The following is a 14,269-nucleotide window of genomic DNA, read 5'->3' as shown; positions in this document are numbered from 1 at the left end:
TTCAGCACCAATCCCGCACCACTCTCGCACAACTTTCGGGTGTGCACCACTTTGACGTCGAAATCTTGGTCACACGGCCGCGTGGGTCACGCGGTCGCGTGGGAGGCCATTATTCCCATATGACGCGGTTGCATCAGCGACGCGGTCGCGTGGGGTGATTTATGCCATTGGCACGTCTCCTGCCACGCTCCAGCGTGACTCTCTGTTCGTTTTTATTTTCTCCCCTCTCCTTGCGACGCGGACGCGTCGCTGATGCGATCGCGTCGTGTGCCATTTTTTTTTAAAATGCAGAGTGCAGTATGTAGAATGCAATGCTTAATGTGAATGCTATGCATGATTCCAGGTTCAATAAAATAAAATAAAACTAAAAAATAAACAAAACGAAATAAAATAAATTGAAAAAGAACGATCATACCATGGTGGGTTGTCTCCCACCTGGCACTTTTAGTTAAAGTCCTTAAGTTGGACATTTGATGAGCTTCCTGTCATGGTGGCTTATGCTTGTACTGATCCAGGAATCCCCACCAATTTTTGTATCTCCAGTAACCTCCGGGGTCCCAGACTAAACACGTAAAGCCCTTACGAAGCTTCAAACAGATTCTTAGGCTTCCGGGGTGACAAATGTCAGAACAGATTCCAGGATCCCAAACCTTACCTTTACACCCGTTTTTGTCTTGATCTGCATTTTTCCAGCCGGGTGAAAGGTGATATGAATTCTCGCTGCAGCGACCAAACAGCTTCCTAGACCCATTCCGTTGAGCTTTATACCAACCTTTGCGTTTGAACTTAAAGCTTCCAACCATGATGAACCTTGCAGGACAATTTTTACCACTGGCCATCTTTCTCTTACTCTTAATGTCACAAAGAGCTTTAAGTTGACCATCCGTCTCCAGTAGCCCATATTCAAGTGGAATTAGAAAGCTAAGGGATATGAATTTTATCCACTTGAATGTTGTGAAGGATGATGGCAACTTAGGGGGAGGTATTTTTAATGAAATTGCAAGCTCCACTCCCTTGTGCTCTTTTCTGATAATTACCACCTCTTTGCAAGCTTCTTTAATTTTAACCTCTTCCTCTTGGTAGCTTTCTTCCAATTCAATCTCCTCTTCATTGCTTTCCAAGGGCATGGGAGGTTGTGCTTCTCCTTCTTGAATCTCCATCACTTGATCAACCTCTTCCAAGTCTTCAACTGTGATATGCATTGGAGGTTGTACACCTTTCTCAGCATCAATTTCAACCGTCTTGGAAGGAGGCTCGATGTCTTGACTTTCCCATGGAGGTTCTGCATCTCCTAAGTCTTCAACCACTTCTTCTTCTTCTTGAACAATGACAGCTTCTTCTACTTGTTCTAGTACAAATTCATTCTCTGTCTTGTTCACTGGGGTTTCTGGTATCTCCTTCATGCTACGCTCTTCACTAGACTGTCCACATGGAGTTGTGGCTGATCCTTGTATATTTGAGCGCCGGGAAGCTAATTGATTCATTATTGCTTGCCCCAATTGATGCATGGTTGCCTAACATCGATCCACTATTTCCTTGAGACGATCCTTTGTCTCTTGACGAACTCGGCTTTCATAAATAGAATCATAGTGCTCTTGGATTGATGGATATGGAGATGGTAAATATGGAGGTGGTGGTTTTTGTGAGTAATTGGGTTGGAATTGGGGTTGTTCTATATATGGTTCATATGGCTTATAAGGTGGTTGGTATGGTGGTCGAGGGTTAGGGTCATATGGAGGTGAATGGCGGCAAGGGGCTTGTGAGTTTGGTGGTCCAAAGTTATGTTGAGGAGGGGGTTCATAGGCGTATGGTGGTGGTTGTTGATAATCAAAAGAGTGTTCACCATAGCTATTGCCTTGATATGCATCACAGGATGGTTGTTGGTAGTCCATTAGAGGCGGTTGTTGCCATGAGGGTTGAGTAAATCCTTGTGGCTCCTCCCATCTTTGATTCTTCCAACCTTGATGCCTGTTCTCATTATAGTTTCCATTCCTAACAACAACATTGGAATCAAACTTGAAACCAGAGGGGTGAGAATTCATAGTAATTAATAAAAATTAAAAACAAAAATAAATAAACAAGCAAAAGAAAATTTTTTTTTTTTAATATTTACAATAACCAATAATAAGGCACACGTTTGCGATTCCCCGGCAACGGCGCCATTTTGACGTTAGAATTTTTGCCAGTAAAGAAGTTCATAAAAACAGTCGCGTTGTAGATATAGTCTCTAAACCGACAGAAATCCCTTCGTACAAACGTTTTGGTTGTCACAAGTAACAAACCCCTTTGAAATTGATAACCGAGTATTCAAACCTCGGGTCGTCTTCTCAAGAAATTGCAGGGAGGTATGTTCTTAATATTGGCTATGAAAAAGATAAAATTGGGGTTTTGAGAATGAGGAATAAATATGGCAAATAATTTAAATGACAATTAAAATAAATAAATACTGTAAAACAAATCCTTTGGTAAGGTACGAGAAATTGGAAATCCAGACTTAGTTATTCTTATCAATAATAATGAAAGTTGAATCTTAATTCCACTTAGTCGACCTTTGCTAAAGCAAAGGAAAGTCAAGGGACTAATTAATTGGCCTTCGAATCCTATTTATTTCCTAAGAAAAGGTTGGGATTATTGAAGTTCAGTTCAATTAGCAAAGATAACAGTTATCAATTATGTTGAGCTAAGATAACTCCTGAGTTACTGATTTCTTAACCAAGACCAAAAGGAAAGGAAATTAAAGCTGCTGGAATAAAAATGCTTTTAGATGGGAAGCAATAATCATGTAAATAAAAGAAAGCAATATTAAACTGAAATACCTCAAATAACATTAATTTAAAAGAGTAATCTGTAACATGGAAGTGCTCATAAATTAAATTGGGATAAATAAAAATAAAGAACCTGTGATTGAGAGTCACTCCTAAAACTAAGAGAAGTCTTAAATCCTAATCCTAAGAGAGAGAGAGGAGAGAACTTCTCTCTCTAAAACTACATCTAAAACATGAAAAGGGAATTATTAGAGCCTCCCTATGAATGGATGCATTCCCCCACTTTATAGCCTCTAATCTGTGTTCTCTGGGCTGAAAACTGGGTCAAAAACAGCCCAGAAGTCACTTCCAACGCTTTCTGGTCCGTACAGGTCACGGAAAAGTGACGCGGCCGCATGGCTTACACGGCCGCGCGGGTTGCGTTCCTGCCAGGTCACGGGTCCGCGTAACTCACGCGTTCGCGTCGCCTGGCGTCGGGGCAGCTATGGCAAATTATACATCAAATCGAAGCCCCGGACGTTAGCTTTCCAACGCAACTGGAACCGCATCGTTTGGACCTTTGTAGCTAAAGTTATAGGCGTTTGAGTGCGAAGAGGTCAGGCTGGACAGTTTAGCAGTTTCTCCAACTTCTTGTATTCCTTCCACTTTTGCATGCTTCCTTTCCATCCTCTGAGCCATTCCTGCCCTGTAATCTCTGAAAACACTTAACACACATATCAAGGCATCTAATGGTGATAAGAGAGGATTAATAATAAGCAAATATAAGTCCAAAGAAGCATGTTTTCAATCAAAGCATATAATTAGGAAGGGAAATGTAAAACATGCAAATAGTATGAATAAGTGGGTAAAGAGTTGATAAAATCCACTCAATTGAGCACAAGATAAACCATAAAATAGTGGTTTATCAGGGGCATGTGGCGGCGTTATCCGGAACTAGGAAGGCCGTATGGTAGCGGGTTTCAGCATGAAGATTGGGACGTATACCATCACTACGGTGGAGATTTGGGGTTTTTATGTTGACATCAAGCTAGCAATGGAGATGAGAATCCCTAAACTTGTGGTTGAGTCTGACTCTAGACGTACGGTGGAGCTAGTTCAAAAGTCATAAGTGGAGAAGCACTCTCAATCTGCTCTGATTCGGTCTATTAAAGAGCTTCTAGTTGGCTTGGAGTGCGTCGTCGTCCGACATATTTACCGGGAAGCAAATTTCTACGCAGATACTTTTACTAAAGCAAGGCAAGAACAAGAAGCTGGAGTCTATTGCTTCGAGCTTCCCCCTACCATGCTCGTACAATACCTGCTTGCCGATAGATGTGGAGTCAAATTCCCAAGAGACGTTCTGATGTGATTTTTTGTGTTTACCCGGCCCTTGGGCTCCACTATATATATATATATATATATATATATATATATAAATACTTTTTTCCACAATTCTATAATTATTCATTAGATAATAATATTCAATTTTGCATTCAACAATGTAATTCACTATAAATAAAATTGAGAAAAATGCTAGAAATGATTATAATTTATTATTTTTGGCCATCATTTAATTATCAATTCAATTTTTTTAGTCTAATTTTTTAGTTTAATAATTCAGCAATATATTTTATCTCATATTTTTAAATATTGATGACTAACTAATAGTCGAAAACAATAAATTATAATAATCCTGATATCTCTTTAAAATTAAAGAAACTATTCGCATCAAGATGAATTTTTATTAAACTACTTTTTTAATTATGGCATAGTATCTCTCATGAATATAAGTGATATTTGTATTATTTTTTTTTATAAATCTCTAATTTCTTTTTTGATGGTACAAAAATTTATCTTTTCATAAAAAAAAAACAAATATACAAGAGCAATGTGTACACAAAACTTGATGTCAATAATTTTTATGGAATTATTTTATACGAATATCTAATCAATTGATAAGTGCTATTATATAAATATTAAAATATCATTTCTTATTTTATTTTTTTAAAAAACAGGGGAATGGAAGTAAATTGCTTTTCTTGAAAAGTTATGACACACTTGATATAAGATGTCATTATAAAAGCATTAATATATTGGAATTACAATCCGCAATTTAATTAGAGAATAGTTAAGAAATTATATTTTTATTAATATTAGTCGATATTTTAATTAATATTTTATTTTTATATTATTAATAGTTAGAATTTAATATTTAAAATTTAGAATTTAATATTTAAAATATAAAATATTAGTTAAAAAATAATAAATTTTATTGGTGGTGTAGCATTTTTTCTCTAAGACCAGTTTGAGTAAACAGTTTAATTAAACTTTTTTTGAAAAAATAACTTAAACAATAAATATTTATATTAAAAGTAACTTATAAATAAGTTATTTTGTATTTGATATTTTAGTTTTAAAAATGTTTATTTTAAAAGAAATGTGATAAAAAAATTATTATGAAAAAAATAATTTTTTTAATTTATCTATAAGTAGTTAAATAATTTTTTAAAAAATTAAAATTTAATTTTAAAAATTATACCAAATATTAATACAAATAATTTTTATAAGTCAAAAACTTAAAAAAATAACTTTTGAAACTTTTTAGACGGGGCTTTAACTGTAACCATATTGTGATGGTGAGCTAGGGATGCATGGTCGGGTCCCATTCGAAGATCCCATTCGAACCCAAATTATTTTTGAACATTTTGGCTCGGTCCAAAATGACATGGGGATGACCCAAAAAAAAATCACCCGAAAGACCAACTAAACCGGGTCTGGGCTATAACGGGTCATTCATTCCCGACCCGGTGTAAATTTTAAAAAATTTATGATTTACGATGATGTTGCAGCCCCCACAATTAGGGTACGCAGAGACCCGCAAGCTCCCAAGTCCCAATCTCCCATTCTCAGACTCTCTGTGAATGCTCGTTCAGACACCGACCGGCCACCGTCATTGGCCTCACGGTGTTCTTCCTCGGAACCAGCGCTGCTCTGCTTCTGCTCGACTGCTTCTCAGAACCGGCTGCTTTGCTTCCGCGCTGCACAGTTTCTCCGCGCCGCACTGCTCGCCGGAGAACCTTAGTCACGACGCCACCAACAGCGGCGGCGAAGTGTGAAGGTCACTGCTCTGCTCATGCTCCGCTTCTTCTCCTGCTCCTCTTCTCGGCACTGCTCATCTTCTTCTCGGCGCTGGTGCTCTTTTGGTGAGGAAGGTCACAAGCCCCTGCTCAGCCGCTCCTCTTCTTCTCGGCGCTGGTTCTGGTAATGCTTCTGAACTACTTTTTTTTTTTCTTTCTAAAATAGGATTAAGGTCTGAGCTTTGTTATTATAATTTATAATGCTGGATTTTTCCAGAACTTGTTATTATAATTTATAAGGTTGATTTGTTGCTCTGAACTTCTGATCATTGTTGATTTGTTCTCTTTGTTTGGTTCTGATCTGTTTTGATTTTAATTACATATAATGTTGATTTGTTCTCCATGACTCCATATTTGGGTCTGATTTGTTCTATGTTCTGATTCTTGTTGCTTTGTTCTCCTTGTTTGATCCTGATTTATTCTGATTTTAATTAAAACATGTTCTGATTATTTTTTATTTGTTATCCTTTTTTGGTTCTGATTTGTTTTGATTCTAATGAAAACATGTTTTGATTATTGTTGATTTGTTCTGATTTTAATCAAAATATGTTGGTGATTTGTTGCTGAATACCATCTTATTAGATTTTCTTTTTTATCAGCACTGTGTTCTTCTAATGTCTGTGCATTGCTATTGATGAATTCAAGGGCAGCATGGGAGAATGAAGGTAGAGACAAAAAGTCTCAAAGATTTTAAATGCAATGATGGAAAAGAAAAAGAGAAGGTTCACTTTCTGTGCTGATAAAGTGATTCTGCTGGTCTTGTAAGTTGACATAGTTACACAAGTATTCACAGATACATGTACACATATATTATTATAGATTCTTTGTTCCTTCCTCATTCATCCTCAAGTGTGTTTAGATAAAAGTTAGGTAAAGGTTGAGATGAGTGAGAGAAAGAAAGGCCTAGAGAATTCAATAAGTTTTGGACTTGATATTACTGGCATTAGCATTTACATTTTGTGTCTCCCAGCATCTGGAATTGTGATTTATGGAGAGATTTAAGTTTAACTTTGGCTACCAACATCTTCGTAACAAATTGTTAGTAAAGGCCCAGTTTTCACCCGGTATAACTGTGGCTCGAAAGTATGTAGGTTTCATCGGGTATAGGGCCGGTTAAGGTCTATAAAAAGGGTTCGGTACATATTTAGGGCCAAGTCTTGGTTAGGACAAACCCGGTTTTACCCGGACCATGTACACCCCTAGTGTTAGTTGAATCACGCACGCACACGTTTTTTTTTGTTTTGTTACTTTCAAGTACACTTTCTGTGCTTCAATTAACTTAGCTGTTGCCTTGGTTTTCTTCTAATTCCAGACCTGGATTCTAACTTGTTTAGTGAACTTTCTTGTAATAATGAAGAATCTTAGCAACTGTACTACTCTTTTTTTTTGTAAATGTCTTTGACAACTGTGGAGTTTAATTTCCTTTTGGAATCAGAATTTGAAATTTTAATTCTTGAGTGATTGGCTGCTAGCTACTTGTTATTTTCAAATGAAAAATGTTTTGCTATGTACTTCTTGACTTTGTGATTTTTGTGTTCTTTGAACTGAAATCAATATCTATATTGTGTGCTCAATGAATTGATTTGGAGTTGGTTGAATTTGTTGATGAAGTTGGAACAATTCTCAATTTAACCAGGTAATGTTTGAACGGATCTATGTTTGTCAAGAATTGCCCTCCCTGTCTATTTGTAGATAATGACGAAAAAGAGACTGAACCAAGATTCACTCTAAGTCTCTAAGAGTTAGAGTGACATTAATTTGAGGAGAAGGTGGAATAGAAAGTGTTTGAGATTAACATGGATGAGAAGAAGCCTATCATCAAGGTCGAGCCGGTTCTGGACGAACAAATTAACAGTTCAAAAGTAATCGAGGATGCGGATATTGATATTGTAAGTTGGACAAACAAGGGTGATTTGGCATCGAATAAAAACGAAGACCCTGATGCAACTGAGTATTCAAGTTCATTCGCTGACACTACGTCTGATGCTGAAAATGGTTCTAGACTTAGTGATGCTGAGGTAGAGTCAGAATTCTTAGGTGATAGTGGCTTGGCATGCAACATTGATGCTTTTTCCTCCACATTCCATATGAGGTGATTCTTGTTCCATAGCAAATAATTTTGAATTATCTTCATCAGTTGTTTCAATATGTAAGCAAAGAACCCTAGTCTTGTGAATTTGTTGACAATTGATAATAGTTTGTTATTGAAGCCAAATTATGTATTTAAATCTTCAAATTAGATAGTTTATTTGGAACTTCTTTTTGATGACTTGTTAAACATATTTACATAGTTAATGTATTGATCTCTAATAACACACAAGGTGTTTAATACACGTAAGAACGAGCAGGGTGACTTCTCTCTATATATTTGCTGATGATTATGATAATTATACGTATCTAGCAAGTAAATGAACTGCATCACAAGTAAAATAGACTACAGTAATGATGATTGTTAGGAGAGGATAAGAGTAGAGTGAGTTGGTGAAGTCTAGAACAGAGTTAGTTATAAGAGGGAGCTAGCTAAGACATGACAGCTGTAATGTTACAACTGTCATCACTAACGTAAGTATGAAAGGACTATTCTGCCTGTTGGACTAGCTTACACAACAAGCTTTCCTTCTTTGTACATAAGCACATATCAGTGTTAAAGTCACTAATAATATACATTATACATTTCCAAGCTTTCTTTTTGTTTCTCTGAGTTCTCTCTTCTCTCCAAACTCTAGTAAGAGGTGTGAAATTTAGTTATATGGTTATATGGTATGTCAGTGTCTTGGGTTTGATGTTCCAATAATAGATTAGGTTCTTTTTCCAAATTTTCCTCTTACTGTTCACTTCCTTAGATGTTGGATGTATTTGAATTATATTATTATCTAGATAATTGTTCTGTTTATATAGTTCTAGTTGTAACTTCTGTTAGAACACTTTTGCATTTTCGTCAAGTAAACATTGATGATTTGGTATTGGAAAACCTGCCATTATACTCTGTGTTGTCTGCTATCATTAGTATCATCTCAAACACCATTGATCTCTATTTTCCTTGAGCTAATAATGATCCACATTTAATTTTATGCCACTATACTAACTTTTCATATTTTGTGGTGAACCACTGTTCTAAGCACATTCTATGTGTATTGCATGTTAAGCTATTTGAGTTATTATTTATGCATATCAATTTCCTATGCAATTGTAGGAAGAAGAAATTGACATATCACTGGAGGAACTTTATACGACCTCTAATGTGGCGCTGCAAATGGGCAGAACTAAGAATCAAGGAAATTGAGTCGCAAGCATTAAAATACAGTAAAGAGCTTGCGGAATATGATAAGATAAAACACATGGAGCCCGATCGTTTTACACTAGAAGAGTTTGGCTCGAAATCATTGCCGTTTACGAGTCATCAGTATAGATGTAACGCCAGGAAAAGGAGGAAAAGAAAGAAAGTTGAGGAGACAACTGACCTCGTGTCATATACATCGAATCATTATCTTTTCTCCTATCTCGGTAGAAACTACTTTGCTCTCCTTTATCATGACGCTAGATTTGCTTGCCTTTCCCTGCCTCAGAAATGTTGACTTTTCCCTTTACGTATATGTAGAGAATAAGAAGTCTGATCTTGATGGCTGTTTGGTTGAGGATTTTGGTAATCCAGGTTAGAAACTATGCTTTTTAATGGTTACTTGATGCTCCTTACTTGCATAACATGTTAATTTGCCAGTGATATTAATGCTTTTTGTACAATTTTGTACTATAAGAAAATGATTGCTTGCTTCTTCATGTTAGTGCGTGCTTAATGTATTTTGGTTCGTTTTCTATTTTATCGTGTTTTTCACTTTTTAGGTTTACGTGTAAATAGTCTCACTATAGACACGATACACAATACACAATAGAGTTCAATGACGTCATTTGATTCATGTAGCTGGCCCCACATAGTGGGATAAAGCTTTGTTGTTGTACTTGTGATCTGCCTTTGGTTGCGCCTCATATCACATTTTGATTTAATATGCGCTTAATGACGTCATTTGATTCATGTAGCTGGCCCCACATAGTGGGATAAAGCTTTGTTGTTGTACTTGTGATCTGCCTTTGGTTGCGCCTCATATCACATTTTGATTTAATATGCGCTTAATGACTAATTGTTTTTATGCTCTCTTGGTACAGTTATCACAGAGTTGCATGCTGATTCAAGTGATAGATTTGGAATCGGTGATGATCAATCTTTCTTTGAGTATAGTGAGAGTGATAGTTGCATGGAGCAGCTTCTTTGGACAATTGACAACCTAAATTCTAGAGTCCAGAAGCTGAAGGGTCAAGTCGATGTTGTCATGTCCAAAAACACTAAGTTATCATCGTCGGAGAATTTGAGCCTGCTTCCTCATGGTGATGTACAGACTAGCTCTGCTCCTAGTCCTACAACCTCTGCAGCGAATGGAGACTCAATATCCGTGAGGGCTATTTATAATTCAGCTCGGCATATTCCCGAGTTTGATTTAGGCAATTTGGTTATGCCGGACAGTGCTGTTTCGAGCTATGGAGAAGTTACAATTATCCCTGACATAATCGAGAGCACCGTGGGATTATTGTCTGCTGCTGATGTTACTCTCCGTCCAGCCTTGGTTGGGGACTCTTGTGATGATGTAAGTTTTCTCAAACTGGTCTACATTATTTATTTAGCTTCTTATCAGATGCTGACCAGAAAAGTGTTTATGCAATTAAACTCATTCATGGGTAAAACCTACACGAAGATTGTTGCATAACATATAGGGTTAATTGCATTAAATTATGTGCACTTTACCTACCGAATTTAAAAATATGCAAATTGCTCATGTTGGTAATTTTTCGCCAATTGTTACACATTGAACAAAGTTTAGCAAATAAAAGTTACATATTTAGGAGAATTTAGTGGGAGATTTGCGAGTTAAGCCCAATGTGGTACCTAAGATAGGTTGCGTGCACTAAAATAGTCTCCGAGATTCCAATTGTACCCGTTACATCCCTGATATTGTTAAAAGTGCACCATGTTAGTCCCTCAGTCCTTTTCCATCAAGTGACTTATCACGTTGTAAGTGACTAATATGGTGCACTTTTGTCACTCTTAGGGACATAATTCGTGCAATTGGAATCTCGGGGGCAATTTTAGCGGATGCAACCAATCTCGGCCACTTTGGGACTTTACACAACAAGAACTTCGCCGTGGGGTTGGGGGTGTATGCATAATGCATTTATTTTAGGTAAAGTGTACATTTAGCAAAATTTATCAGCCGATTTGTACATTTTCTTGAATTTTTAGGGGATAAAGTGCGATTAACCCTAAACTATAATATATGGCAAACATTTTATTGTCATTTTATTGTATGTACAACTCTGTATTCACCATTTGCTACATTACCAATTTCCTATGTTTTTTTTTTCTTTTGAATTTTGCATGTGCAGTCCATCATATAAAAATCTGTGCACTTATGCTTTACGTTTCTTGAGATAACGGTAATGCTAACTTCTAAATTTTCTTTGATGATTGCAGATGATGGACAGTGTCTTGATACATGAGGTAGCTGAAACAGAAGACCACGCATTTAAAAGCGCGAGTCATCACCCCATTGAGAAGCTTCAGAAGTCTGCTGCGAAATGTGAAGGGGAAGAAAAAATTCTACAGCACGGGGAAGAGGAAATTCTACAGCACATTGATTCTGTTCCGGCATCGGATCTTAACAATGTAGTGGTGAATAGTTCTGCAGGGTCTCAAGAACAACCAGTTCTCAAGCAAAGCTTGCATGGTGATGTGAGTGTCCCCAAGAACAAGAGAAAGAGAGGCGAGCGCAAAGCTGGTTCGGTTGGTTGGAGCAAGAAATGCTCTACTGAACCAGATAGCCAGTGAGCGAATGAATCAGAATTTTTGTAACTCATTTTTGTTTTTTCCATCCTTCGTTCATAATTTTGACAGAAGTTGTTTCACAATTGAGATTGCAATGAAATAAGATATTTTAGACAATTAGACTCTTATTTTCAGCATGATTTGTATTATTCTTAATTTGTGAGGGCCATGATTTTGAGAAACGGACCAAACTGCATGGTTTGACCTGATTAATGGAGAATTAGCCACCAAACTAATACGGTTAAGGATTAAATCGGTTGTTAGCTAACTAGTCGAAAGTCGGTAAATCAGTCAAATCAATTTGGTTTTTTAGCAGTTATATAGTTTGAAATAATGAAACACAAATTATTTTTTAAAGGGGTAAGTATGGTATTGGTCCCTAAAGTTTAACGCCAGAATTGAAACCGTTCCTCATCTAATTTTCGTATCCCTCATCTAATTTTCGTATTAAAATTGTCCTTAACGGTTTTTTTCGCATTAAAATTGTCCTTTTTAATAAATTTTTTTTATATTATTCCTAAACTACCTCTATTTTAATAAAAAAGATAAAATTAAAAAAAATAAAAAAAAACGTGTTGTGGGGCCTCACCCAGCGCCTTACCGCCAGGTCCAGCCCTCACCGCCGCGCCCAGCCCCTCACTGCCAGCTGCGCCCAGAGAGGGCCTCACCGCCCAGCCCTCATCTCTTTGCCGAACCCTCACCGTCGCGCCAGCCACCCACGCCAGAGGAGAGAGATCAGACAGAGAGAGACGCGAAGAGGGAGAAGGACTCGCGTTGCTGCTTCTTGCCGCCTAGCCACTGAGGGAAGCTAGCGCCACCGTCGCCACTGCTCCTCGCCGCCTCGCCACTTCAGCTTCTTGCGGTTATGGGTTCTGATGATGAGTTTGCCGGTGGTCCTGCTTGGCCTTCTGCATCTGCTTCTTTGTGCTTTGAATTTCTGATTTGGCTTTGTGCTTCTCTGTTGAATTTGTTGATTTGGCTGTGTTGATTTGTTGATTTGTTGCTTTCTGTTTCTGCATTTGTTAAATTTGTACTTGAATTTGTTGATTTTCTGTTTCTGCTTCTCTGTGTGGAGGTAGAAGTGGAGGTGGGGGGTGGGGGTGGAGGTGGGGGGAAGGGAAGACGGGGAGGGGGTGGGGACGTGGGGGTGGGGGGAAGGGAACGGGGCGGGGGAGGGGACGCGGGGGTGGGGGTGGAGGTTGGGGGAAGGGAAGACGGGGAGGGAGAGGGGACGCGGGGTGGGGATGGGGGTTGGGAAGGGGGAGGGGACGCGGGGGTGGGGGTGGAGGTTGGGGGAAGGGAAGACGGGGAGGGGAAAAGGGCGGAGGGGGACGGCAGCGGCGGCATTGGTGGTGGTGTTGGTGGTGGTGGTGGTGCTGGTGCTGGTGTTGGTGGTGCTGTGGGTGGAGGCTGTGGCGGTGGTGTTGGTGTTGGTGGTGGTGGTGGTAGAGCATGTAATTGTGTTGGTAGTGGTGAGGATAATTTTGTCAAAAAAAAAAATAAAAAAGACGATTTTAATATAAAGAAAAACGTTAAGGACGATTTTAATACGAAAATTAGATGAGGGACGGTTTCGATTCTGGCGTTAAACATTAGGGACCAAAACCATACTTACCCTTTTTTAAATTATTTTACATATAAATATATTATTTATTATGTCTAGGTCAATTCCGATTGTACTATAGTTAAATTCTTAAACTCTTGAACTTTTAACTCTATCGATTGATCGTTTCGTTCTTCAAATCTTGATACATGTAACATTCATTTTTCAATTATTGGATAGAGTGGAACTGGTACCATAAGATCCCTTATTCCTTGGTTCATTCAAAGACATCGTTTAAGAGAAACAAGATATTGAACTATCTGAATTAATTAAAAAAGGATCATGACTAATTTCTTTTTCTTTTAAAATAAGATAAATTTGGAGTTGATTTCCTTAATTGTCTCTATCTTTTATCTTTAAGGAGATCAAAATATTCTTCAAGTGGGGCTAACTAAATGTATGACTTGGGAGAATAATTAGGAGGAAGAATTAGTACCCCAATCATTTTTTATTAGAAAATATAATAGTGTAGTTCTTTAAGTTATATGTTACACATACTTTTTGTTATGTTAATTCGGCCACCAATTTAATTTGGACGTTTAAAATAGGTTATTGACGAATTTCTTACGGCAAAAAAAAAAAAAAAGACTTGATTTTTTTTACACTCGTAAAATCAAGTCTTATACCATTTATATTTTATAAAATGATACTTTCTATTCTTTTTTTTACGCATAAAAAAAGTGTTGAGATGGAGAACATAAAAATTGTGAAATTTGTAAATGGATTTTTATGTTTATGTTTTGTCAAATTCATAACTCCGTCTATGTTACGCTTGCAGTACATAGCCGGTCCCAAGTCCGGATAAAGGAGGAGGGTTGTGTTAGGTTTTCGGCAACTAACATAAAAATATAGCCGAACCCCCATGACATGAATCAAAGACATTATTACGCTAAAGCTAGGTCGTTGTCCGGAA

General features: G+C 37.5%; 2 protein-coding genes across 6 annotated transcripts; both read left to right on the top strand.

Annotated features, from left to right (window-relative positions):
• The first annotated feature begins 5,606 nt into the window (after positions 1-5,606).
• On the top strand, positions 5,607-11,881 carry LOC130951503 (uncharacterized). 5 transcript variants are annotated; one of them, XM_057880167.1, is made up of 7 exons: positions 5,607-6,005; positions 6,532-6,642; positions 7,518-7,973; positions 9,075-9,385; positions 9,480-9,533; positions 10,043-10,518; positions 11,403-11,881. In XM_057880167.1, the coding sequence occupies exons 3-7, from the start codon at positions 7,678-7,680 to the stop codon at positions 11,754-11,756; spliced, it is 1,491 nt and encodes a 496-aa protein (XP_057736150.1). In that variant the 5' UTR covers positions 5,607-6,005; positions 6,532-6,642; positions 7,518-7,677; the 3' UTR covers positions 11,757-11,881. The 5 variants fall into 5 exon arrangements, with proteins under 5 accessions (XP_057736150.1, XP_057736151.1, XP_057736149.1 ...); XM_057880168.1 differs by having other exon boundaries at positions 6,527-6,642; XM_057880166.1 differs by having other exon boundaries at positions 6,481-6,642.
• Positions 11,882-12,618: 737 nt separating this feature from the next.
• Positions 12,619-13,625, top strand: LOC130949388 (glycine-rich cell wall structural protein-like). Its single transcript, XM_057878125.1, has 3 exons — positions 12,619-12,663; positions 12,829-13,225; positions 13,537-13,625. Exons 1-3 carry the CDS (start codon positions 12,619-12,621, stop codon positions 13,623-13,625), a joined length of 531 nt encoding a protein of 176 aa, XP_057734108.1.
• The last annotated feature ends 644 nt before the right edge of the window (positions 13,626-14,269 follow it).

The sequence above is a fragment of the Arachis stenosperma genome, chromosome 9 (genome assembly GCF_014773155.1).
Source record: "Arachis stenosperma cultivar V10309 chromosome 9, arast.V10309.gnm1.PFL2, whole genome shotgun sequence".
Lineage (NCBI taxonomy): Eukaryota > Viridiplantae > Streptophyta > Magnoliopsida > Fabales > Fabaceae > Arachis > Arachis stenosperma.
The sequence above is the reverse complement of the archived record's forward strand: the minus strand, read 5'-3'. Positions and strand labels throughout refer to the sequence as shown.

Bases quoted from the DNA above. Each gene is read 5' to 3' on its own strand.
- LOC130951503 (XM_057880169.1), top strand. From the start codon at position 7,678: ATGGATGAGAAGAAGCCTATCATCAAGGTCGAGCCGGTTCTGGACGAA. The intron at 9,386-9,479 runs GTAGAAACTACT...ACGTATATGTAG, and splicing joins TTATCTTTTCTCCTATCTCG to AGAATAAGAAGTCTGATCTT. The intron at 10,519-11,402 runs GTAAGTTTTCTC...TGATGATTGCAG, and splicing joins TTGGGGACTCTTGTGATGAT to ATGATGGACAGTGTCTTGAT.
- LOC130949388 (XM_057878125.1), top strand. From the start codon at position 12,619: ATGGGTTCTGATGATGAGTTTGCCGGTGGTCCTGCTTGGCCTTCT. The intron at 12,664-12,828 runs GCATCTGCTTCT...CTCTGTGTGGAG, and splicing joins GTGGTCCTGCTTGGCCTTCT to GTAGAAGTGGAGGTGGGGGG. The intron at 13,226-13,536 runs GTGAGGATAATT...ATTATTGGATAG, and splicing joins ATGTAATTGTGTTGGTAGTG to AGTGGAACTGGTACCATAAG.